Here is a 27,095-nt window from a genome sequence, read left to right on the forward strand (position 1 = left end):
TGGTAGTACCAGACCAGCTCCAAGGTCCCATCTCTCGGACTTTCCGCAAGAGCCTTAAATTGTGGGTGCCAGGAATTAAACCGGGGTCTTTTTGCACGCAAACTCTAATCAATTTGCAAAAAAAAAAAAAAAATCTATCCGCAGGATCAAGTTTATCTTGCTACTGAATTTGGATTGTGTCAGTACAGAACATGCATATAGTCTGTCCCGTTATTGCTGAATCAAACTCAGTATTAGAGCAATTACAGAGCAATTCAAAATGGAAGGCAAGAATGGTCAAACGCAACGATTTCAGTCCAGGATAGAATCAGGTTAAGGCAGGAGTGGTCAAAATACAGACAAATGTCAAAGCACAATTAAGCAGTTAGGTACAGTCAAGCAGGAGTCCAAGGATCAATAACACTGAGGTTCAATCACAAGGCAAGTTCAGGAAATAAAAAGAAAGATCCAAAGTACAGAATGATGTTGTTCCAGTACTGGTTACATTGAAACTGAAGGCATATATACCCAGAGTTCCCTGAGCCTCACCTAAGGCTCAGCTGCAACGCATTGCAGACCCTCTAGCAAAAGTCCTACTCAGGAGGAGAGTCTTGCTTCTGAGAAATCCTCTTTTGTAATTGATCGCTTGTTCTTAAAGGAGCACTACTTGACTGCAGCCTCCACCTTAGAGGTAGAGCTTTCTTCCTCCTGCGGGAAAGGACCTGTGGCCATCCCTCACCCAAGGATCAAGGCTCCCCCACATCTCTTGATCTATAGCTCCTCCTCAGAGGATCCCTTCAGTAGGGGGATAGCACAGTCAAGATTTCTACCTTTTGCACCCAGCTTCTGCCACTCTGCTTGGAAGTGTGCACGATAGTCCTCAAACTAGGTTATCACAGCCTTGGGATGAATTTTCAACCCACCACTTTATTAATAGAGGCAGTTTCACCTCCCATATCTTTCCAAGCTGTCTGTGCCCCAGTCATGCCAAGGAACTGTCAGGAAAGGGGATGGCATGTGTCATCCATCAAATGCTTTGTGATAGCTGTCTTTGAAAGCAGCAAGGAGGTGTTGTAAATGTGCTTTTGGTTATGCAGAATAGCTCTCTCCACCACGACCTTCCAGGTTTCTGTATAGCCTCGGGCCCTTGATGGTGAAGGATACATTATTGCCCCATGGCCTTTGGGTACACCAAGCCATTGGAATGTGTGTCACATCACACTCCACTTTCCTGGGCTGGGAGGGAGTTGAATGTTTTTGCAGTGTGAATGAGACTGAAGGGGAGAAGAAAGAATCTGACCTTGGAGTGTATCATAAATGTTTTCTGGCTGGAAAAAGCAGCTCCTAAAATACTGGGGAATGAACTGGATGTTACTGGATTTCTCTCTAAACTACTGATTTATTGCACGCTTGTGATTGGCCACTCACAGAAGTTTGTGGGTTCATTACATGACATCGCCAACATCCAGGATGTCTTCTGTGCTATCCCCCGCTAATCTCACTTTTTTGTTTGTTTGTTAAAAATTCACAATAAAAAATTGATAAAAAAAAAGATTGGAGATAATGTAGCATTCAAAGTTATCGCTGGGATATCCCCAATGTGTAAAATCAGCATTGTGCTATAATTCTGTCCCTAGATGGCGCTGTTTCATTAAACGCAATGGAGGTTTCAGGAGAAGGGAAGTTTTCAATTCAAAATCATGTGGTCACGTGTAAAGGAGCATGTCACAAACGCAGAAAGACTGTGGGAGACAAAAGCCTCCAGTATGGCTGCGGGATCTTTCCTATGTGTAAAGAAGCTCATTGTCTGCCTGGTTGCTTCCTGTCTGCTCAGTATGTTCATTTGTAAAAAACCCAAAAAAACAAAAACAAAAACAAAACCCAGACACTACATAACAAGTTTCAGATTCTCTCGCCTCTCAAGGGAACAAATCTTTGTCCAAGAATTTCTGTCACTTGGGGGAGTGTGCCATGTGAAATAGAGGTGTCACTCTGGTTTAAGGAATTCTGTATTTCCGTCACAGCAAACACTTGACTGCACAAAGGGCATCTGGTCCTCCAAAATACACCCCCCACCCTCTCAGCTAAACTATAACCTTCACAGGAAAGCGGTTAGCTACCACACATGTTAAATAGGTCGGGACACAGGAAGTGACTTTATACCAAACCAGATCATTGATTCATGTAGTAATGCCTACAAACCAGCCTTGCCCTCCAGATTTTTTGGACTTCAGTTCCTATCAACCCCAGTAACATGGCTAATGTCAGGAATGCTGGGAGTGATAGTTCAAAGTATCTGGAGGGCAGCAGGTTGACCAGCAGCAATCACTCTCCAGGGTTTCAGGCAGGGATTTTTCCCCAGCCCTACCTAGAGATGCTGGGGATTGAACCTGGGACCTTCTGCACACAAAATACGTATTCTAACATCTCCTTTCCCATAGTGGCCAATCCAGTGCCTCGGGGAAGCCCACAAACTTGAAGGCAATATACCTCTCCTGTGGTTGCTTCCCCAATGGCAACTGTTATTCAGCAGTTCCTGGTATTCCTGACTGTTAGAGCAGTACGACAATGGAACCAGTTATCTAGGGAGGTTGTGGGCTCTCCCACACTAGAGGCATTCAAGAGGCAGCTGGACAAGCATCTGTCAGGGATGCTTTAGGGTGGATTCCTGCATTGCAGGGGGTTGGACTTGATGGCCTTGTAGGCCCCTTCCAACTCTGCTATTCTATGATTCTATGATCTCTTCTTGATCCTCCCAGAGTCCAGGACACGGACTAATGGGCTCAAGTTAAAGGAAGCCAGATTCCAGCTGGACATCAGGAAAAACTTCCTGACTGTTAGAGCAGTACGACAATGGAACCAGTCACCTAGGGAGGTTGTGGGCTCTCCCACACTAGAGGCCTTCAAGAGGCAGCTGGACAACCTTCTGTCAGGGATGCTTTAGGGTGGATTCCTGCTTTGAGCAGGGGGTTGGACTCAATGGCTTTGTAGGCCCCTTCCAACTCTACTATTCTATGATTCAGCAGCATGTATCATTGATCCTGGAGAAAGCCTGGAGCTGTCATAATCAGGAGCCATTGGTAGGCTTATCCTCTACTGTTCTGGTTAACCCCTGTTGAAAGGCATCTCAGCCCATGAGCATTGTCACACCTCAGTAGGGTGACCATATGGGTTAGGGTCTGTTGTACCTGGTCATGGTGGGCAGGGCTCCTGCAGCTTGTGGTGATGAAGAGGGAATTTCACCAGGTGCTGCTGCATGCATACAAATGACACCTGCTGAATTTCCCTTTTCAAGACAACTGTTAAAGAGACGGGAGCCCTCTGCTCCTTGCCATATGGTCACCCTACACTTCAGGGCAGCAAATTCCAGAAGGGTGCAATCCTAGCCATGTCTACTCAGCAGTAAGCCTCACTGAGTTCAATGGGACTTACTCCCAGGTAAGTGTGCATAAGGTCGCAGCCTAAACGCATTAAGCACCTGGAAAAGATATAGCAAATTCCCCTAGTGCACCAGGGAGCCATTATAATAGGGTGACCATATGGAAAAGAAGAACAGGGCTTCTGTATCTTTAACAGTTACATAGAAAACGGAATTTCAGCAGGTGTCATTTGTATATGTGGAGAACCTGGTGAAATTCCCTCTTCATCACCACAGTTAGAGCTGTAGGAGCTATACTAGAGTGACCAGATTTAAAAGAGGGCAGGGCTCCTGCAGCTTTAATTGTTGTGATGAAGAGGAAATTTCACCAGGTTCTCCACATATACAAATGACACCTGCTGAAATCCCCTTTTCTATGCAACTGTTAAAGATACAGGAGCCCTGTCCTCCTTTCCATAGGGTCACCCTAGGCCTTTTACCTGCCTCTCTGTTAATATAAGCAACCGGGGATGTGAGCGTCGTGGCCTCATGATTTGCATATTATTAGTAGGCAGTGGAGCATTAATGTCACTCTATACTTTATTGGATCTTGCATCACGAGAGACAGATATACTAACATTCTGATTTTCTCCACTGATTCCTATGGGCAGCTCTCATTTATTTATTTATTTATTTATTTATATTTATTACATTTTTATACCGCCCAATAGCCGAAGCTCTCTGGGCAGTTCACAAAAATTAAAACCATAATTTTAAAACCATAAAAACTAAAACCATAAACCCATAACTTCCGCTCTGAAGAGACCAAAATACGGTTTCTCCGATATAAATTCGGAAGTTACCCATTGCGACGACTCACTCTACATTTCAATATCTGCAGGACAGGGAGCCGCTCTATCCTCCCCAAATCTCTATGGTGTCGCGTTACATCCGTCAGAGCGTGATATTCCTGCAATTTCAAAGGGCAGCCGCTGCATGATATTTTAGTGACGTGATAACAAAGGCATCCTGGGAGCTGTAGTACAGCGTCCATGTCCTCTCGCTCTCCGGAACCAAAGCATGCTGGGTAAGTAATCCCTCTGCCGCCTCCTGCCTCGCTCTCGCGAGATCGACGTAACTTCCGGCAAGCTGCGAGGAGGCGGGAGTTTACCTGTTTGCGCGGTGCGTTTTGGGAGTTGTAGTTCCTCTGCTCTGAGGTACGGAGAAGCTGGGCGGCAGCGAGTCAAGACAGGGCGGCTTCCTTCTTGGCCGAAGCTTGTCTCGACACCGCCGCGGCCCTTGATTGCCATCGCCGAGCTGAAGAGGCCGACAGCGACGACTACGACAGCGGAGGCGGCTCGGCGGGAGCAGGCGGAATGGCGCGGCAGGGCAGCCGGGGGGGCGCCGAGAGCAAGAAGATGGTAATGGCGGTTGTTGGGGGGAGAGAGATAGACGTCGAGGGGGGGTATTTTATTTATTTGTGGGGGCGGGGGGGTCCACAGCGGCATGTGGAGTAGGGAGGGGAGGCCCGATGCGGGGTGAGGGGCGGAGGGGGCGGGGCTGGCATAGCCTTGGCCAGCCTTCCTCAACCTGGGGTGCTCCAGATGTGTTGGACTACAACTCCCAGAATGCCCCAGCCGCTGGGGCATTCTGGGAGATGCAGTCCAACACATCTGGAGCACCCCAGGTTGAGGAAGGCTGGCCTAGGGGCTTGTTTTGATTTAATTTTATATAAAGCATTTTTGTACCAGCCTTGTGTAAACCGCCCAAAGAATCTCGTTTCTTGGGCTCTCTATAATTATTGTAAATAGAAATAACTGGATATAAAATAAATAAATACGTTCATTCAATTTGATTCCCCGCCAGTTTGCAGATGTCAGGGCACAATCGTACGCGCGTTTAGATATGCTTGACTGGGGAATGCTAGGAGCTGTAGGACTCCCCCCCCCCGTCTAAATATTTTTATTCATTCATTCATTTCATTTCTATAATGCCCAATATCCAAAGTTCTCTGGGTAGTTCAGAAAAATTAAATCCATAATGTAAGCCTATGCGGCAGGGTCTTGCTAGTTACTGTTTTACTCTGTACAGCACCATGTACATTGATGGTGCTATATAAATAAATAAATAATAATAATAATAATAATAATGATAAAAATAAAAATATAAAATATGGAAGTCTTGCGCCCTATGTTGTGATTGTAGCAACATCCATGAGGGTTTTTTCTATCTAAACGTGCATAACATTGCATCCTAAGTTAATTGTATTGTTTTTAACTGCAAAATACAACAGCTGTAATAAGAACATATCAACAGTTGGCAAGGCGTAAGGATGCTTAAAAATGCCTGGGTGAACACAAAGCTTTTCACTAGGTACCTAATAGGGAATTCACACTGGCACCAGGCAGGTCTCCGGTGTGGATGTTGCTCCATAATTGTGGTGCCCTTGCTCAGAAGGAAGGTACACAGAGAAGGGTGACAGCAGATGACCTAAGTGTGCAGATTTATTATTATTTTTTAAAGAGCACTATTTGTGTATGTGGTCCTTTACAAAGAACAAGAGGGCAAGTCTCTGCCCCAACATGCTTACAGTCTAGATCAGCTTTGCCCAACCTGATGCCTTCAGGATGTGTTGGACTACCACACCATTGTGTGGGGATGATTGAAGTGGTGTTCTAATAGCTCTGGAGGCTTCCAGTTTAGGGAAGGCTGATCTTGAAAACAGACACCAAAGATTCAATAGAGGAAGAGGAAAGAAGTGGCAGCTGGAGTGAATCAGGAAGAGCATGTGACTGTTGCAGTTACATGTATTTAAGGCTTTGTTACAGACTGTTATTGGGACTGTGGGGTCATCCCAAAGGCTTTGAGCCATGAAGCCCCTGATTCATGTTTCACCTGAGCCGTGAATTCATAGGCTAGTAACACTTTTTTCAGCTACTCCATTCTAACTATATGTAGGTGGGTAAATGATTATGCTGGCCGACCTTACAGGACTGTTGTAAGGAGAGTCAGGGCGATGCGGTGTTCTCTGAGAACTAAGTCTTTCTCCACTAGGCTTCCTGTCAAGATCAGCACTGGGTTTGAGTGTTTCTACCTGGTGTTTGGACTGTTTAGCCAGAGTAGGGCTTTTGTTACTTTCTGTCGCTCTTTGTTAGCTGACAGAAGTGGTCTTGGTGTCTTGACTGCCTGGATGCTGACACTTCCTTGTTGGGGTGGTTCAGGACTTCGTAACTGCCATGACAATCATTGGCTGTCCCAGCTTATTATCAGCCCAACTCGAGATGTTGAAGGGCTCACTCTGGTTTTTTCATCAGGGCAGGAAGGTGGTCATCTATAGGGGAGATGCTTTTTCGTAGTCAGATCATTTCTTGGTGAGGCTTACCGTGTTCTCTCTCCACAGAAATGAGTGCATATGGGGAGTGGTGCTATTAAGACGGCCCTTCCTCAGAGTCTGATGGATCCAAATGGATTTCTGAATGCCCTTGTGGAGTTTCCAACAAGCATGGCTGCCCTGGTCACATTTGGAATTCTGAGATTATCTGGACAGTGGCTGAGTTTGGGCGACATAACCTACAAGCGCTACATTGAATATGCAGTCCCCGCTCAAGGGTTAGCATGTTACTTGAATCCATCAAACATGGGTTATGTGAAGGTTAAATAACCCTTTCAAACCCCATAGTCTGTTTTAGGGTTATACAAGGATTGTTTAACCCTCACATAACTCACGCTCACCAGGTTCAAACTACACAATAACCCCCTGACTGGGGGTCTCATATTCAAAATGGTGGCTGCACACACTGCTGGGCTGTCATGTTGTGCAAACAGTTGGGTAGATGGCTGGAATGAAGATGGAGGAAGACTTATTTCGAGTCCCACACTTGTTTGCCAAGCAATTGGAGGAAGAGTATAAAGTTGTTTGTAACTGTAGTTATCTGGACACCACTTTATCCATTAGATTAATTGTAGACAGCTGTACTAGGTAAAGAGCTAATAAAAGATGAATTGGAAAGTGTTACCTGGTGGCACATAAAACGCCAAAACTAAGCCCCATATTTAAGTGATGTCATTTTCCTACAGTTTTAGGATCCCAGTCCTGGATGGAACATTCAACTTACAGCAGAAATACAGAATTCCTTTTGGGGGATGGGGCTGTATTATTAGAAGTGACTTTTAGTGTATCCAAGTTCCTTGAGAAAAAGGAATGCACATTTTAAATACTAACACTGATTGCTGTCTGATTTTTAGCAATAGTGTGATAGTGCTGTAAACTGATTTTCTTTTTAATAATAAGCAGTCTTCATAGAGATATTTATATATAAACATGCACTACAATATTTCCTTCAGGCTCTGTGTGTGTGTGTGTGTGTGTGTGTGTGTGAGTGCTTTTGTCATTTTTCTTTGTGTTGTGTGCCTCTAACCTGGTTCTGTGTTATCAGTTCAGCAAAAAAATGAGGATGTGGAGGAGAACTCTGCAAAGACCTAAATTGCAATACTGTGAAAAATCTTAAAAGAACATAAGAACATCAACAGGGCAACGCTAAATTCACTTCCCCACCTTTTTTTTGCTCTGCAACCCACCCACCCCATCAACCTTTAATCCTGCAAAGAACCACTAGCTAACTTTTTTTTTTAGCAGATTGTGGCTTATTAAAATTTTCTGCTGGTGTAGTGAATAGTTGGTAGCACATACCGAATCTGTCTTGACTTTGCTTCTGCTAATATTGAGATCATTCCTATCCTTTCCTGTTGAGTTGGGGTACCTATTTTATTGACAAATCAATTGACCTTAGATGTATTTAAGAAGAGCCCAAGGGGTTCTTTCCCCAAACAGTATTGGGATTATGTCACTGACAGAATCAAACAGATAACTGAAACGTGTGTAAACTGCTACATTTATTATGTTTTCCTGTTAGTTGCAATATTTAACCAACCTGACAGCTTTACAACTTGTAAAGCAGTTGTATTTTTGCAGTCTATTTTTGTCTAGTAGTTTTCTTAAAACTCTGTTGGAATAGGGTTTGCAGATTGCACATCTGGATCAAACACCGCACTGTTTTAATTGTATGTCATCACTATTGGTAACAGTATCATTTAGCAGTTAATCCAAAACAGTGAACTTGGATGTGCATATTGTCTCTTTATTATCTAGTGACAGGTGAATAGCTCAATACTTAAAGCATTTAATGGCTACACTATGGACTGGAAGCAATTGGGCATTCTCGATTCCTTCACATGATATTCAATTGTCTTGCAAATGAGTTTACTAAAATTATACAGTTGTTTACTAACCTGTTGTCTCCCCTCCCCAGCTCTTTGTTAACTTCTTTCCCTGTATCAAATATATCTTCACATTTTCACTTTTCAAGCTCTATAAAACAGATCCGTGTAATTTCTGAGGCACATCTGGGATTGCAGGGCACTTGCCCTTTTCAGCCTCTTCAGATGAAGCAAAACCAGCACTTCTTAGCTTTCTGAGAGAGTTGTTAGATGTATAACTTACCTGACTGCTGGCCTTATCAGTTGCTACTAGGTAGAAGTGGCATGCTGAAATCCTATGCAACATCTAACAAACCTTAATTCCAAATGTGACTTGACTCTCTTTTCTGCACTCTGGCTTGTGTGAGCTTGTGAGAACGTGGTATAATCTGTGTTGTCTCACTAAACTCTGTTGTCTTTTTCCCTCCCTTTTCTGCTTGCCTGCTGCTTTCATTCTGTAGTATTGGTATTTGCCATTCATTTCACCTTCTGCATCTATGCATCTCATGGTAGGTGATAGGTTTCTTAATCTGAGACTAGACATTTCTGCGATATAAAATGAAACCTTAATAAAAGCGTAAGCAGGGCATATTCGGTATATATAGCTGACGTTTATTTCAAGAGACTTTAAAAAGTCTTAACAGGGTTCTGCTTTTTAAATAGGAAGAGGATTTGTGTAACAGCAGTTCTGATAACTGATGGATTCAGTTGGGTTGTGCATTTCACTCACTTCAAATTTGGGGAATGTGATAGAGAAACAGCAGTTTGTTCTTTCCACTGTTTGGTTGATGCTATGCACAGTTCTACTGCACGTCCATCCTAACACTGAGGAGGCTTTGCTGATCCTTTGAGCTCTTCAGCAGAATATTATGCTGAAATGATGAAGGTGGAAAAGCTGCTCTTGATGAGCAGTTGGAAACTGTCAAGCTTGCATCAGTAGTCGTTTCCATCTCCACAGCAAGGAATTAAATGGTTTGAAAATACATTGCACACTGAAGAATTGGATCTAAATTTTTTGAAAGTAGAAGGCAGTAGCGGTTATTTTCTAGAAAGCGTAAAATAAGTAAAGTCCAAAGTATGTATGAGATAGTGCCATTACAACACTGTATGCAGCACCTAGGAACAGTACAAACAAAGCCGCCTAGTGCTTTGGACTGAGTTTGCCTCTTAAGCCCCGGTGAAAGCCTATGAGCCACCTGCCTTCCTGCTCAGGAATGCCAGAAACTCCTCTTGCTTGTGGGGTCCGTGCTGCCCATGATATAAGGGCGTAGTTTTAATTGCTGGGGGGTACGCTAGATCATTGATTTCATCTGTTGAGGTGTCACAGCTTTTCACTTCGTAGTTGGCAGGATAGATATAGCGGTGGCAACCATGCCTTTTAGCCCTTGGTTAAAATCCAACTCACATTGTTAGGATTAAGAATTTATTGCGATTTAGAGCTGAATAACCAAAAGTGGTGAGTTTTATTCCGGCTCTTAGCCAGGCCAAATTGACTGCAATGTATGAACGAGTAGTTGTTACACCAACAATACTAATATTGGATAGCATTGATATGTGAGTAGTCTTTAGGTGGCTTTCTCTAAGTCAGGACTGAGACCTTGATGATAAAGGGAAGCAGAGACTACCCATCCATACTCAATGGACACTGCATCATCTCCCCATGTCTGTCAACAGACACTTATAGACAGAATGGTTTTATTTATTCCCCACCCCACCCCAAGGCAAACATTTTCTGTTTTAAGAATGAACCTGGAGGCACCTGCAGAATTTACTGCAGGACGTGTTTGTGTGAGGCAGGAGCTTTCTTGCCCATTTCATTTCTCCGTCATGCCATGCCAAACCAAATTAGTCCTGGGGAAAGTCCTAAATATGTGTGGACTTGCCTGTCTGGCCTTCTCCTAAACATGTTTTGAATTTGTCTAGAGCTCGGAGCTCTTCACTCTGACCTATGGGGCTCTGGTCACTCAGCTGTGCAAGGACTACGAGAACGATGAAGATGTCAACAAGCAGCTCGACAAAATGTAAGTAAGCCAGAGTAAGACTTTTCCAAATGTCAGTGTTTAGGGGGGCTGGAGGCGCCCTTTCTGCGAAGTGACTTGGTGGAATTAATCTTATTTCTCTGAATTCACTGGAGTTGTGAAACGAGAGAGAGAGAGAGAGAATAGATTTCCTCCCCTTTGCTTCCAAGCCCTAGAATTCTTCCCCGCCCCCTCAAGCTAGCCCTCCCCTGTGCTGTCAGAATTTTATAACATGCTGCTCTTTGGCTGCCTTGACAGGGGCTACAATATAGGCGTTCGACTTGTTGAAGACTTCCTGGCGCGATCCAACGTAGGGAGATGTCACGACTTCCGAGAAACTGCAGATGTAATTGCCAAGGTGATGCCTGGTTTTGATTATTTTCCTCTGTTTTTGGTATGTGCACCTATGATGATGATGATTAATAGTACTTGTATTTTCACTGTGGCTATATAAATGTCAAAGGCACAATTTTGTTGTCACACAACAACTTTGTTACAGTCATGCAGTGCAATCCAGAGGCATGCAGGATGTGCTGGAATCATCTTCAGCTTGTCTTTATTGGTGGTTTCCTTCAGTGAATTTCTTAACTGCTTGAATTTCTTACAGTTTAAAACTGGGATCTCCAACCTTTTGGGGTCCATTGGCACATTTGGCATCTTGAAAAAAAATGCCTTCAGCACCACCACAAATTAGCTGGTTTGGGGGTGGGGAGGCAACCACAAACATTTTAGGAGTCCCCCCCCTTACCTGTGTTTGTGTTTGTGCTATTCACTCTGGCTTCTTTATCTCTCTCCATGGCTCTCCTTTCCTTCCTTCTGCTCACCCCCCACCAAACGGGGGCAACAGGGTCCTTGAAGGTGGGTTACCTTCACCGCCACCTTAACTGATTTGGGGGGGGGGTTCTCGTAGCATGACAATGAATGGAGAAATTGCTCTATTTGCTTGCATGGGGAGAGAGAGAGAGAGAGCGGAAGAAAGAAAAAGAGGGAGAGAAGCCAGAGAGAAAGAGGGGCTGGGGGGCACTGGAGAGAAAGGGGAGCCAGAGAAAGACTCAGAGAGCAGAAGGAAGGATAGAAAAGATAAAAAGAAGAGCCAGAGAGAAGGAGGGAAGGGGGAAAGAGAGAGAGAGAGCACAATGACAAACCAGAGAAGGAAGGAAGGAAGGAATGGAAATGGGGGTAACTGCACTGGAGACCCCCTGGTTTATAAAGCTTTTTGTGTGAGTTGCTGATGGCATACACATATTAAAGCAATTTCCTTATTTTTATTTTTAAATTATTTTTTCCAGCAAGAGCCCCTAATTGTAGCTTACACACCAAATCACAAAGCTACTTTTTGAATGGGTTAGGGTTAGGGAAGCATAAAAAGGACATTATTTCATATTTCAATAGTACTGAAGACTCTCTGGCAATGTCTGGAGAGCTCTGCAACCCAAAAAGAAACCAAAATCTGTTCTTGAATTGGGTTGGTCTGACTTGTAGAATGGTTTACTGGCTTTTCAGCTCTAATGTGTTGAATTAACAGGTAGCAGATATGAGGAGCCAATGTAGCCCAGTGAATAGGACAGCACACTTGACCTCAGAGACAAAGCTCATATCAAAATCAACCGTGGACTTTTGTGACTCAGTCTGTGTATGCCAACAACACAATTTTCTTACTGTAGTACCAATATAATATATGTGTAAATATATTTCCTGGTCTATTGGTATTGAAAGGAGAGCCAAGACTAGCTAACTTTAAACTAGAAACTGAGAAGCAGGATAGCATCAAATGTTTTCTGTAATAGTAACCAAAATAAATCAGAATTGCTTCTGTCCTATCTAAAAATATAAGGCAATGGGCACAAATGTCACTGGGTTGTTTTCCAAGAGGAAAGGCATTGCCTCTGGTGTAGGGGATCACCTCCTACTTCTTGAGATCAGTCTTGCGTTGTCTGTTGTGTACAAAGGAGCTTGCTTAAGTATGTTACGTAAAATAATTGCTGCTGGGATCTTTTTCTCATTTGGCCAGTTACTCAGTGATCCGTGAAAGACAGCTTGCTAAACATTGCACCGTTTGAGCCTTGTTTGTCTCGCTTGACAGGTGGCGTTTAAAATGTACTTGGGTATCACGCCGAGCATCACAAACTGGAGTCCAGCAGGAGATGAATTCTCCCTTATCTTGGAAAACAACCCATTGGTGGACTTCGTGGAGCTGCCTGACAACCACTCATCTCTTATTTACTCTAACCTTTTGTGTGGAGTGCTTCGGGGAGCCCTGGAAATGGTGAGGAGAAGGGGATGCCCATGGAGCCCACAATTATGCATGGAAAATGGATGGAATATGAGGCTGTATGTTTTCTATATCCCATTAAATGTCCCGATGCAGTGAGCTGAGTGAAGTGTATAATTTAAATACATCCATCTGTCTATTAACCTCTTAAAAAAATAGGGGGCAGATGGTCAGCAGTGTCCTACGGCCCTGGCGGTAGCCACGTGAGGAGGAATAGCAGGCTGTTCAGGGCTACACATAGGCTACATCCCCTGGTCAATTAAAATACTTTCCAGGGGTCTAGTTTTCATAGCTGTTGACCAGACATTTTCCATATGTGTTCAGGCTTCTCCCTGCAACTCTTGCGGCTTGATCATTTTTTTAGATTATTATTTTAAAGAAAGCTTTGATGCCCAGGCGATCAAGCTGCTGTATATTGAGAGCCAGGATGAGGTAGTGGTTGGCGTGTCAGACTAGAACCGGAGAGACTCATCCCTGCTCAGCTACGAAGCTGACCGTGGGTGATCTTGGGTCAGTCACCCTTTTTCATCCTAACCTACCTCGCCTGGTTGTTGTGAGGACAAGTCTGGGGAGGGAATAACCATGTACACTGCCTTGAGCTCCTTCTAGGAAATATGGACTAAAAATGTAATAAATATGTAACCCCTTTTTGCCAAGAACTAGCATAGGTAAAACACCTGCAGTCTTTAGTATGTACATTTAGAGTTTCCTGAGCGAAATTAATGTAATTAGTTGTATGCTAAATTCCTCTTGCCAGAAATCAGAAGAGGCAGTGATGGTGAGGACAGTCATTGCTGTCTGTAGCACTGAGTTCTGAGGGTCTCCCTGTGTTTTTCAGGCTTCCTTAGCAGAAAGATTATGGTTAACTAGGGATTGTAAGAAGGTTCCTCTATTAGAGTGATGTTTGCTACTTAGGCTATACATTTTAGGTGAGGTTGGTAAGGGGGGAAAGGGAAATACCCAGAGACCCTTGATAGAATATTGTGATGGAAGTCTCTTGTTCTCTATCCTTGCCAGAATATTCAAAGCGCAGCGGGGGGGGGGGGAGTCAGTTTCTGGGACTGTCCTAGGTAAATATCTCAAAAGTACGGGCTTCTCTCTCCCATATCACAGGTTCAGATGGCTGTGGATGTCAAATTTGTCCAAGACACATTAAAAGGGGATGGAGCCACAGAAATAAGGATGAAATTTATCAGGCGGATTGAAGACAATCTTCCTGTTGGAGAGGAATGAGTCCCAGAGCAGCCTCCATACTGAACTAGAGAGGACGAATCAGCTCCACCTGGGATTCGTCCGTGCATAGTGACTTCTGTACGTTCAGATGCTCTGACTGGTTAAGATGATGGTCTACTTTATTTCCTTAGGAAGCAACTATTTGAATTCTCCTCTGTTATTTCCACAGATTTGTATTAAAGGCCTTTGTAGGGTGTAGGACACTTTTCATACTCATCAGAGACGCAAGCACCCGTTTCTAGTTTCCATGTTTGGCTCCATGCAAATATATAGGATATTAAAACCATGTAATTTTGAAATTTGGTACCAGAATGAGATCCCGACCACAGATGCCGTTCTTGTCTTGAGCATATGAAGAGCATCCACTTTGCCCCACCCCCACCCTTTCCTGCTCATTGGGGTGGGGGCCCAGAATCCACATGTACCTATGGGGAACAAGTAGCCATTTCTTGATTGCACAGAAGGCAGTATATAAGTTGAGATTCTTAGAGGAGCAAGTTCAGTCTTTCTGTTTCAGTTTTGCTGTTAAGAAAATGATCTTATTTTAACAAGTGCGTAACATCTCTTAATTCTTTGCAAAACAAGAGCCCTGTCCATTTAAAGCAGTCCGGGCAGTGGCCTTGGTATGAATAATCTCATTCCAGTCCACTGGAGAGCCTGAAGGAGACTTGGCAACAGCCTGCTGTCCGAGTCTAGCAGAACAGAATCGCCTGGATGCTTTCCATCTTCCTAATGTGTCCAATTTAAATGGCTGGGCCAAGTAGTCTCATTACACCGTGAGCATGCAGTGTTCAAGGTTTCACTATTGAACTAGTGTCAGAAAACGCTTCCAAGCTGCCATCATCTGCGAGTTCCTTCCTTGCAGCAACCTATTGATGAGTTGTTAAATACAAGCTTCCTTTCTGAAAGATCCGGGTAGGCAAGGCTTCTGAGTTGTTGCAACTGGCTTAGATGCTAAGAGGATACAGTTAAAGTTGGAGCATCTAACTTATCCCATCCTCCCCTTAGGAGGCAAGTGTTCTCAGGACTGTGGAAAAAAGATTATAATGGGCAGTCTTGCCTAGGTGGATCAGTGTGCTAAGGTTTGTTTGCTGGATCACTGAAAGGATATTGGGGAATGCTCTAGGATTTTTTAGTAGGGAAACATGAATGGCAAAATCACTCAGGAATTAAGTACGCGGCCTGGGTTTCATGCCACTGGCTGTGTTGAGGGGAGATTCCGTCTGTGTACATCCTGAAGCTCTAACATTTCTATCAAACAAGATAGTTACTACTTCAGAAATCTTGTTTGGCTTGAGTATGCTGTGGAGAAATCCCAGGTTCAAAACAGAAGCTTCCATCTTCCTTGAAGAGGCACGATGGACCCATTAGTAATACCTTTCCTCATTTGGAATAACGGAGTGCATTTGACACAATCTGACGGTTGTGTTCTGCAGAGTGAAGAATTGAACTTCGGCCGCTGCTTCTCCAGAATAGTGAGGCCTTTTCTCAATGGCATGTTGATGACACTTTCCTAGTCCTTTTCAGTGGTTCATCGCAGCTGAATACAGCAGCACTAACCCCTCAGAGTCTAGCAGTTAGAGGAAATGCTGTTTTGCCCTGGACTGACTTTTACCAGATTTGTAGTGTGTATTGCAGAGATGGTACAGGAAAAGGGAGGTGGGGTTTCTGCATTGTGAGAAATGACTATCAAATGTTAAAATCTTCAATGAAAACTCAATATTCCAGTTTCTGAAGAATTTATTCCTCCACTTGGAGGAAGGGTCCAGCACCCCCAAAAAGCATTTTCACATTGTTCCTTCTGTGGTACTTTTGAATGTGTAAAAACAGAGTTGCACTAATCCATAGCTGATGGGTGAATTGGTGTATATAACTTAAACTTTATTTGTTGTATAAGGGGTCACTCATGTATTTTCCACTTGTAAAGCTTTTGAAGGCAACATTTTAAACTCTTAATTAAAGAAGCTGTAACTATCTCCTTAGTTGTCCTGCCACTGGGCTGAGGAGCAGGGCAGGGGGCTCGCCACTTACTCTGTTCCATGTTGATCCCATCCTTCCTCCCAAGTTGCTCTTCCCCGCTCTCTCAATTTTAGCCTCACTCTGTGTGGTATGTTAGGCAGAGAGATGACAAGCCCAAAGTCATCCAGTGAGTTTTGTGGCTGAGGGAAGAACTGAACTCATGTCTCGCTACTCCTCACCTGACATTCTAACTGCTATACCACATTGGTTCTCTTCATGTGGCATTTAGGTGAGGGACGGGATAGATGCGAAATGATCAGTGCTTGTGTTCCTTCAGGCTGCAGAGAAGGCAGAACATACAAAGGGCTGTTGATCCTCTGTGGTGTAGGAAAAGGTCCAAGTAGAGCAAAACACCAACCACAGCCACAGAGGGGGCAATTGGGTTGCTCTTCTGTATAGCCTGGTTAATGCTGTCCTGTACACTTGGTCTGCTAGTGGTGAGTTCTGACCTTGCAATACAAGGGCAACTTACAGGGCCCATTCAGAAGACACCTTAAACCAGTGGTTCTCAACCTTCTTAATGCCATGACCCTTTAATACAGTTCCTCATGTGGTGACCCCCAACCATAAAATTATTTTCGTTCTCTACACGATCCATTGTCATGGGATGGTTTGCTAATGAAAATAATACATAACAATAGCTTTAATAATACAAAAGATGATACATGACATAGTTTAGTCAATACAGTTTCCTAAGACCATCGGAAATATGTGTTTTCCGATGGTCTTAGGCGACCCCTGTAAAAGGGTCATTCGACCCCCAAAGGGGTCCTGACCCACAGGTTGAGAACCGCTGCCTTAAACCATGGCTTTAACCACAGCCAATAAGGCCTTTTGCTGTATTCACCATGCTTAAAGACGTGGTTTAAGGTGTCTTCTGAACACGGCCCAGCTTTCTGGCTTCACCACTGTGGTTAAAGCCATGGTTTAAGGTGTCTTCTGAACTGGGCCACAGTGGGCAGTGTTATGTGGTGCCACCGTGCCTTCGCTGGCTTAGTTGTGCCCTTGGGACTCATCGCTAGCAGGAACTAGCACTTTATGAAGCAACCCTGGAAATGCTCATTTCTTCATCAGGACGGGTCAGCAGATCTCTTCTGCAAGCGCCGCTCACCTGTCCCAGTCCAGAGATAAGTGTCTCTGCTCCAGGAACCCCTTAGCTTCTTGTTTCTCTAGCAGTGAGTCCTACTAGTATACAGGCAGCAGAGGATACTACCCAATATGTTAGGATCATCTCTGTGTCCTTGCCATTGTAATTTGTAAGACATTTCTATTTGAACATGATGCATATAGGTTGCTATGTAGAGTGTTGTGGCTGGTAGACGGGAAGGGCCTCATAGTTCAGTGGTAGGAGCACATGGTTTGTACGCAGAAGGTAGGTTCAATCTCCTGTATTTCAAGGTAGGTCTGGGAAAGACCCCATTTGAAATCTCGGAGAATTACTGCTGGTCAGTATAGTACTGAGCTGGCCGGATTAATGGCCTGACTTGGCATAAGACATCTCCCTAAATTCGTAGACAGAGGGTAATGTTATGAAAGTGTGGGAGATTGCCTCGGATTAACTCCTTAACAGGGTTCTCATCGGCAGTCCAAGACGTTAATGTCAAAGGAACCAAGAAAAAAAAATACCTAATGAGTTTTCATTCTAATCTCAGCTTAACTAGTGCTTTGCTTTCTGTGTGTGGGAGGGAGGTCTTTCTCAGGACGTACGATCGTAGCATCGTAGTACTGAATCTCCTAAGTACCATCCACAAGTCAGCAAACCTCCCCTGAAGAATTTGTTAGGGGAGGATTCTGTTTCTGTAACAGAATATTTTGACCACTAGATGTCTCCAGTTACTTAGAGGGATCATGACGAACAGCGGCACAGGTGGGTGGGTGGGTTCTGCAGTAAATACCTTCCTGTAGGCACAATTTTGTGTGACTAGTCCTAAAGAAGATAATGTCAAATAAAGTCATGCAAAGCTGTCCCAGCGTATGCAACCAGCGTTTTAGGCGGGTTAATTCTCCCTGTGGTGCACTCTGAAAAAGGAGATGGTGAGAGCCTCAGTTGGGAAACATTAATTTGGATTAAAAGTTCAGAATAGTGATATGTGCGTTTCTGTATTCATACTTTCTCCCTACTTTAAATTGCACCTTCTAGCATGGAAGCTTAAAATCCGTTGTATGTTGCAGTCAGATAATGCTTTGATTGCATTCCCAACAACCCCACGGAGCAGGTTGTTGCTATGCCAGTTTCACAAGCATGCAAGTCAGCCTGAGGCACGGTGGCCTGCACAGGGCCAGACAAGTCACGTGTGGCAGAGATGAGGTTTGACTCCCAAGTCTCTTGCATCCAAATCCCAACTCTCGGTTCCTCTGGACCACTTGGAGCAGGTTTGCATTTCATGCAGCAGCCTGGGTGTACAGTTCTTCAGCATTTGCTGTGGGAAGTGTGAATGGGAGATGTGTATCCCCAAGCACTGGAGTTCCACAATGGAGTGTACTTTGGGAAACGTGACTTAGCATGGCAACCGGGCTGTTGTGTAACATGTGCCTCCTCTCCAACTCACTCACTCTGCATGCGCACACACAAACGGGTGTACAAGTTTTACCTGGTAATCTTTTCTGGGCTGAATTTAAACACTCCGGGACAACAAAATTTTATCTGTGGCTGTCTTCAGTCTCCCAATTCACGAATTTGGAAAGCATTCGAAAAATCAAAGGTGGCTTCTACAAAGCAATATGCAGTGGCCATTTCAGGTAGTGAATTGTGGGTGCCCTGATGATAGGTATAGAGGGTGGAAGAGTTTTTCATAGTACTTGCACTTTTACTGAATATGTGTAAGGATGGCGTTATAAGGGCTTGATATCACTGGCATAGAGAAAGAAGCTTTTGGGGCATAGAATGGGTTTAAAGATACAGGCGCCGTTCAGAAGACACTTTAAACCATAGCTTTAACCACGGTGGTTAAGCCAGAAAGCCAGGCTGTGTTCAGAAGACACCTTAAGCCACAGCTTTAACCATGGTGAATAAAGCTTTTTGCCTTAGTCACTGTGGTTAAAGCTGTGGTTTAAGGTGTCTTCTGAACACAGTCCGGCTTTCTGGCTTAACCCCCGTGGTCAAAGCTGTGGTTTAAAGTGTCTTCTGAACGGGGCCATATACAAATAGTGGGAGGGTAACGCTTTAAGGTTGAAGGAGCAATAGGGCACATACAGAGTATTTAGATGCTTGAGGCATGGGGAGCTTGTTAGTTTGGACGGGGAAGGTTTGATTTGCTGAATTAATCGTAATTGTCCTTCACTTGTTACAACTGTATGTATTCCTTATAAGGGAACTTGTGGTTTAGGAAATCGCCATGTCTGAAAGAAAAAAGGCATAAGGGAAAAACTCCCCAGTGGGTTGCACACCAAGTTAGTTGCCTCACTTGGATTTTCCACCCCAAGCAACAAGCGCTCTTAGGGCGTCCTGGAGGACCGTGTAACAGCTGCATGTAACATCATGGATATTCCATTTCAAAAGAGGCATTGCGTTGGTGGCTGACCTCAGCGGTCTGTGATGTTGCTTTCCCTCAAATCTCTGCTGTTTGCATAATGCATTTTTTACAAAAGCCAGATCTGAAAGTGAAATGGAATTTACCCCTCCCTTAGCCAGTCTCAATAATTAATATGAAACAAAAATTGGGTGTGTTTCTAATTTGGATTATTTATTTTCTGGCTTGAACTGTTGATTTTTGTTTGGCTTGGTCAACAAGTCTTTTTAGTGCAATTATATTTCACGTCTAGGAATTAAATTTTTGGCTGTGCAGATTGAAACAACAAAACCTGACCTCCATTAGCCCTCCAGCTCCTTAGACAACTTTTTATTTTCTCCCATACATCACACTGTTGAATCCTGCTTTGTGACTTGTAGTGTGGCCTACTCTCTATTGTAATGCTGTCAGAGCCACACAAAGTGAAGAGGTAACATTTTTCTTCTGGCTTTTGTAGATCACATTGGTGGCTGGTGGCTAATAGCCACCAAAGGAATTCCACCTGCTTAGGCTGGAGAGAATCATTTTGTAAACAGTGAAGCAGACAGAGATCTGAATTCTGCAGCTGTGGAAAGGAAGAGACTCTAAGAGCAAACTTTACCTTTGCGGGACTGATGCTACTTTAAGGATCAGCCTTGCCTGTCAGAGGTGCCTGCTTGCTCCACCATGTTGAGCTTGTATATGTGTAAATAAAGAGATGACCGAAACATAAGTCTCTTGTATCCTCTCCACCAGGAAACTGATCCTGTCAAGGCTGCCTCTAGAATTTCCTACCACTTAGGGGTTCATCAGACGAGCGTTCTATCGCACGTTCGCTACTGCCCACTCACGGTTTTTTGCGCGTCCTTTAGATGCCACCATCCGCCTCCCACTCCTGCTTGCCTTTTTTCCCCATCACAAAATAGGAAGCGGAATGTGCCGTCATTTCCTGCTGTCTGCAGGAAAAGCGGTGCCATAAAAATGGCCCCTGAATGGGCCACATGGGAAGAGGAAGTAAACAACAGTCACATGGCCCATTCAGTGGGCTGTTTTTATCGCGCTGCTTCTCCTGCACACAGCAGGAGATAGCAGCAAGTTCCGTCTCTAAAAATAAATTGGACTTACCGGGGGCTTTTTTTGGCACGGGAAGAAGCCTAGAAGGGGCAGGAGATGCATGGGAGGCAGACAACGACGTGAATACATGCGTGCCCAGTAACGAGAGTGCAATAAAACGCTCTGATGATGCTCTAAGTTTACTTCTTTCTTCTCTGGGAAGGAAGAGGAAGTATTGTGGGACAGGAGCGGGGGTGGAGAAGTGATGGTGGGAAACTGCGATTTTCCCCCCAGTGCGCTGATGCTCTCAGATGTGAAGAGCATGAAACAATATAATGCCCTCTTGTTCTTTTAACTATGTGAGATGGATTCTGGGCCAAATACTAAAGGCTGGTTCTTCAATACATTTCTCAGTCTGGAAAATCTGCAAAAGAGCCCGTTGGTCCTCTGGAGTTTGGGGCAGGAGAGAAACCATGTCAGTCTCTTGCTAAAAAAAAAAGAGCTGAGGACGTGGACGGCTGGATAGTTTATCTGGGAGCAGAGGAGACAGGGTATTAAATCATTGCTTGGCAAATGCTTTGAAATGGAACCCAGTTGTAAACAGACTCCACCTTTTGAGCTGTACTTCTTCCCTCTGAAACAGAAAGCAGAAGAATATCGCATTAGTGGTTAACAGTAAACAAAGTTATATTTTATTTTTCATTTGTTACCGTCCATAAATGTGTGTGTGTGTAAATATTTGAATAGATTGTTCAAAACTGCCGATTGATTTTGGCCACTGTCTTGTGCGAAGGACTTCTGCAGATGTGGTCTTTCGTCTGCTCTTCCTTAAGACTGCAATGGCTACCAAGCATTAGCAGAAACTGTAATGGGTTATTCAAGGTAATGCTCTGTAAGGTAGGCCAAGAACTTAAATGCAAAACAAATGCAATAGTAGAAGTGGATGAGTTACTGGGTGGGTGGGTAGGAGGGAAGCCCCCACCCACCCCTACATTTTCGATCCCACCACTTCGTTCACCAGCTTTAAAAACACAACTCCACAGTCAGAAGGACAGAGAAGAAGGTTTTAGTTCTTTTAATCTTCTATGAACACTGGATGTGGTGGGCGGCGGTGGGGGGGGGGGATACATATTCTGTGCTCTCCTGGCATGAGCAGTGCAATAAACTGGGAGCTCCTGCTAAGCTTGCTTGCTAAATATCTCCATTTCAGTCCACTTTGACCCAGGCCGCACCGTTCCTGACCAGACCCAGGGCGCACCATTCCGAAGCCGTTCCCCGCCCCACCGTCCTGGCTTCAAAGCCAGCACCCAGCCATAAGTCACTCCTGGCATCCTGGAAGCCGCCCTCTCAGAGCCGCTGTGGGAGAGCAGCTTCCAGGCGCGCCGTTTGGCGCGCCCCCTTTGCTTGGCGCTCTAGGCTGCTGCCTCTATGGCAGCGCCGGCCCCGCTGGGATCCTCTGTGTGTCATTTGGGTGCACAGGGACAACCTCGAGCTGACCCCAGGATAAATGGATGGTGTAGACATGCCCAAGAAATGAAACAAGCACCTTGTTAATTCACTGGGGTGGGGTGGGGGGGCATGACGTACCGTTGAGTTCTGCACAAGTCCCACTGAAAAGAACAAGAGCTGTACACAAGAGGAATTTGTTGAACGGCTATAAATTTATTTCCACAGGGCTTGCACAGGTGGACACCCTCCACTCGGATCTGCCTGTCTCCCAATGTCCATCGTAACTGGCCGGGCTCTGCCTCCTGCAACTGTTGGCCAAAGATCTTGAAGCCGTGGCCCCGTCTCCTTTGGGTGGGAGCCATAACTCAGTGGTAGACCTCGTATTTTGCACGCAGATGTCTCAGGTTTGGTCCATGTTCCTAGGCCTGCAGGACACAAATCTGCATGAATTTTGCATATGGTTATTTATGCCTGTATATGCACATTTTGAAATGCTGGGATTTATTTCAGTTTCACAGAAGGCAAAGCCAGCCAATTAAGTTCTCATCCAAATATCCACCCAAAAAATCAAAATAAAAAAATCTTCAATTAATTTGCACCCCACCCTAGTTCATCCCACATCAGTATTTCCTCTTCCTGCCCACTTCCTCCTGCCCACTTCTTTCTCCTCCCTGCCTAACGATGCATCGAAGAAAAGCTTCTATGAAAACCAATGGAAGTTCCCCACCACCACCACCAGCTTAGTTGCCATGTGGGCAGGAGGCTGCATCTGTGTCCGGGAGGGGTCTGTGTGTGTTCCAGCATGTGGGCTGGGGCTGGTTAGCCTTTTCCACCCCAGCTGCCATTCCCCCTTGAAAATTGCCCTTGCCTGGCAATTAAGCTAAGAAAGAAATGTTCCATTGGCCTTAATGGACACTTCAGGGCTCTCGTGAACAGATCTGGGACCCTGGGAAATAGAGTCAGGGGTTCAGGCCCCTTGAGCTCCAGCCTAACAATGCCTATGGCAGGTCATAGGCAAGGGACTATAGAGTTATATATATTGCCAGTCAATACTGGGCCAGATGGACAACCTGTCTGCCCAAGTAGAAGGCGACTTCCTACGTTCCTAAGACCTGAGTGCACCCAATGAATCTGTTCAGACCTGCTCTCCAAATGTGGTTAGTTCTGCGTGTTTAACAACAGTCATCCCTGTGGGAAACGATTCACGAAGCTGCTGCATTCCATGTTTGTCCTTTTTTCTTTGGCTATGGTGATATCCAAGCTGCTGGGCTGCCAGGGTTTGACCAGGCTTTGGCATGACTCTCAGGGCAAGACATTATAGGGCAGGGCCAGACCAAAACATTTTGTTGTGTGGAGCAAAAGATAAGATGGTGTGTCCCGTCCCCCCACTTCCTACATACAAGAGCTGACCGGTCTGGCAGTTGAATCTGACTTCAATACTGGTGACAGGACAGCATCCTCCCCCTTGCATCTGAGGGCAGCAGGCTAGCCTTGGGGTTAAGGGCAAGCCATGTGGCACACACAGCTCTGTCCTCCGACACCTTGCCGCTACTCTGTATAGCTCTGTCCTCTGACACCTTGCCGCTACTCTGCACTCCCCTGCGTCTGCTGCCTGAGGGAGCTGCCTCACCTTGCCTAACGGAAGAGCTAGCCCTGCTACAGGGCCATAGCAAGATGGGTTGGTGGTGCAGAGATCCGGTGCCTTTGGGGATATCCTAGCCCAATTCCCTTAATTTTCACCCCCTCCCTCTCCTTACTTCTAGAGCTATGATGAAAATGCAGAGCTGTATTCTACTCAATTGTTCAATAAGAAGTAAACCATGTGTTTGTGCACATATGATCATGATGTGGTGTGCCGCATGTGATTTATGTTCGATTTTCCCTACATGGAAACGCTATTTGCATAGCTGTCCTTAAGAGCATTCAGATGGTTCTAATTGCAGGCGGTGGAACGGCTTCTGCCCCCGCCCTTGTATTTCCAGTCCCTGCAGACAACTGTGTGGTGGGTCACTTCAGTCCACAAAGCCTCTACAATCCTCGCACAGTGTTTTCTGTGATGCGTGTGGCTGCTCCGGAATATCTGCTTTGCTCTGCAATGCTTCCTTCACCCCTGGATATGCACGGCAATACCCAAGAAACAGGACTGAGATGCATTCTCCCATAAAGTTGTACCTTTGCTGGAATGAAAATGTTCCTTTCCCGTTTCAACATGGTCATGGCTACATATTATGGGTTGACGCAAGGGGGAGCCATTAGAACATTTATCTGTGCAGCCAGGTGGCACTAGCTCACTGGCCGTGGCTGGAGCAACTTGACCATATTGGAATTTCCTCTACCTAACTGGGTTTTCAGAATTGCTTGAGTTCTAAGCAGGCTTCAGGGCCAGCCAGTTCAAAAATAAACAGTCCTGAAAATATCCCTCATAAGGCAGAAGACTACGACTAGGCCTCCTGCATTTTGCATTAAAAAAAAACCTGTTAACATAAGTTTAGTAGATGCCTGGACTCTGGCTACAGCTGGGGCAGAAGCCTTAAATTGCTGCAAACCTATGCTGAGCTAACTGGGAGTAAATTCTATTAAATTGAGCAGGTGAGTTTGACTTAAAGACTGTAGCCAGGCAAAAAGTATGTGAGGGTTTAAAATTGGCTTTATTTCCCATGTAGATCTCTGTGCTTGCCTTTGGTTAAACAGGTTTTTCAGTCTTAATAAAAACCTGCTAAACCTGTTTAACCAGCGGTGAAAATTGGATGGGTGTATGTATGCACCACAAGCAGCGATCCCTCCATCAAATTGCCTTCAATTCTCTGAAAAACCAGTTGCATGCCTCTACCTGAACCTAACAAGGTAGATTTGCCATTGAGGGAGGAAGGGAGGATCTTCCACCCTAGGAAACTTAGAATGTGTTGGTTTTTAAGAGGGGGGAAGCTGCTCTAACTGGAACCAAGACCCTTGTCATTTCTGGACCTGAAGCAAAAAGTCAAAATGATGTCCCTGCAGAAACTCATTTTTCCTTCATACAGAGAGAGACCGAAAAAATGACAATAAAGCCCAAGCTGGCACCATTCCGATGTGTTGGACTACAACTCCCATCCTGCCGGTGGTTGTGCTGGCTGGGGAGGATGGGAATTGCACTCCAACATATCTGAAAAGTGCCGGGTTGGGGAAGGCTGTCCTTTTGAATCTGCTGCCTGGAGCCATTGATGCTATCAATGGCTACTAGTCACGATGGCTATATTATTTCTTCCCATATCAGAGGCAGGATGCTGGGGAACGTTGCTGTAGGCAGGGGCGGCCCATCCCTATGGGCAGACTAGGCAGTTCTCCAGGGCACCAAGTTAAGTGGGGCGCCAAATTTGAGGAAAAAAATACAAATAAAAACACACACAAATGAAACAATGATGGCATTATTTCAATTCCTGTGTGTCTACAGAGGGAATATGACCAGGGCTGTGAAAGTGAAAGACGGACCGACTGGACTAAATCAGGCTGCCTACCTGTCTGCCTTTGGGACTTGGACTTCCGCCTGCTCTGCTGCTGCTCCCAGACAGAGGCAGGGAATGAGACACACACACACACCCGCAAGAGCAGCCACTTCCTCTGCCCTCCAGGGGCTGAGCTGAGGGGCTGGCGGTGCCCCCTTGTTGGCCACATCACCCCAAGGATTCAACCAGGACCCTTCTTCCAGGGCTGTGCTCGCCTCCTTCGTTGTTTTTATGCAAATATGTGTCCTCTTTTTTGTGTGATTCCTATGTGGCTACCCTACCCTTCAAAGACTTCAAAAGCGCTATGTAAATACCAAGTTCTTTATATACCCTGGATTGCTTAATAAGTTTACAGTGAAAAATCCATAATTGCAAATCAAAACATGGCTATAAAGCTCCACCCCACCTCCCCAATTTTTTCCAAATAATGTCCTCTTTGTAACCTTCTAAAAACAGAAGTAGCTCAGTGGGCTGCCAGAAAAGGCCAGGGGCCTGTTCCCCCTGTGATTCAAGCACCGCTAATAATCCTGACAAGACCCCTCTAAGGTAACCTGGTATTACCGTACCTACATTGCACCACATAAAGGGTACCGCAGGGCTCAGTCCTGGGCCCAGTGCTCTTCAACATTTTTATTAATGATTTGGACGAGGAGGTGCAGGGACCGCTGATCAAATTTGCAGATGACACAAAATTGGGTGGGATAGCTAATACCCTGGAAGACAGAAACAAACTTCAAAGTGATCTTGATAGGCTGGAGTGCTGGGCTGAAAACAACAGGATGAAATTGAATAGGGATAAATGCCAAGTTCTACATTTAGGAAATAGAAACTAAATGCACAGTTACAAGATGGGGGATACTTGGCTCAGCAATACTACAAAGGAGAAGGATCTTGGAATTGTTGTAGATCACAAGCTGAATATGAGCCAACAGTGTGATGTGGCGGCAAAAAAAGGAAATGCTATTTGGGGCTGCATTAATAGAGGTATAGCTTCCAAATCACGTGAGGTACTGGTTTCTCTCTATTCAGCACTGGTTAGGCCTCATCGAGTATTGTGTCAGGTTCTGGGCTCCACAATTCAAGAAGGATGCAGACAAGCTGGAGAGTGTTCAGAGGAGGGCAACCAGGATGATCAGGGGTCTGGAAACAAAGCCCTATGAAGAGAGACTGAAAGAACTGGGCATGTTTAGCCTGGAGAAGAGAAGATTGAGGGGAGACATGAGAGCACTCTTCAAATACTTAAAAGGTTGTCACACAGAGGAGGGCCAGGATCTCTTCTCGATCCTCCCAGAGTGCAGGACACGGAATAATGGGCTCAAGTTAAAGGAAGCCAGATTCCAGCTGGACATCAGGAAAAAAGTCCTGTTAGAGCAGTACGACAATGGAATCAGTTGCCTGGTGAGGTTGTGGCCTCTCCCACACTAGAGGCCTTCAAGAGGCAGCTGGACAACCATCTGTCAGGGATGCTTTAGGGTGGATTCCTGCATT

At 45.0% G+C, this 27,095-nt stretch overlaps 1 protein-coding gene across 1 annotated transcript; it reads left to right on the forward strand.

Moving 5' to 3' along the window:
* Positions 1-4,555: 4,555 nt before the first annotated feature.
* TRAPPC3 (trafficking protein particle complex subunit 3) lies at positions 4,556-16,092 on the forward strand. Its single transcript, XM_063140027.1, has 5 exons — positions 4,556-4,758; positions 10,517-10,614; positions 10,870-10,969; positions 12,695-12,877; positions 13,997-16,092. Exons 1-5 carry the CDS (start codon positions 4,714-4,716, stop codon positions 14,114-14,116), a joined length of 546 nt encoding a protein of 181 aa, XP_062996097.1. The 5' UTR covers positions 4,556-4,713; the 3' UTR covers positions 14,117-16,092.
* The last annotated feature ends 11,003 nt before the right edge of the window (positions 16,093-27,095 follow it).

This window comes from Elgaria multicarinata, chromosome 13, assembly GCF_023053635.1.
Source record: "Elgaria multicarinata webbii isolate HBS135686 ecotype San Diego chromosome 13, rElgMul1.1.pri, whole genome shotgun sequence".
NCBI lineage: Eukaryota > Metazoa > Chordata > Lepidosauria > Squamata > Anguidae > Elgaria > Elgaria multicarinata.

Coding starts and splice junctions, on each gene's coding strand:
- TRAPPC3 (XM_063140027.1), top strand. CDS start 4,714: ATGGCGCGGCAGGGCAGCCGGGGGGGCGCCGAGAGCAAGAAGATG. Junction 10,615..10,869: donor AACAAGCAGCTCGACAAAAT/GTAAGTAAGCCA, acceptor CTGCCTTGACAG/GGGCTACAATATAGGCGTTC. Junction 10,970..12,694: donor CTGCAGATGTAATTGCCAAG/GTGATGCCTGGT, acceptor CTCGCTTGACAG/GTGGCGTTTAAAATGTACTT.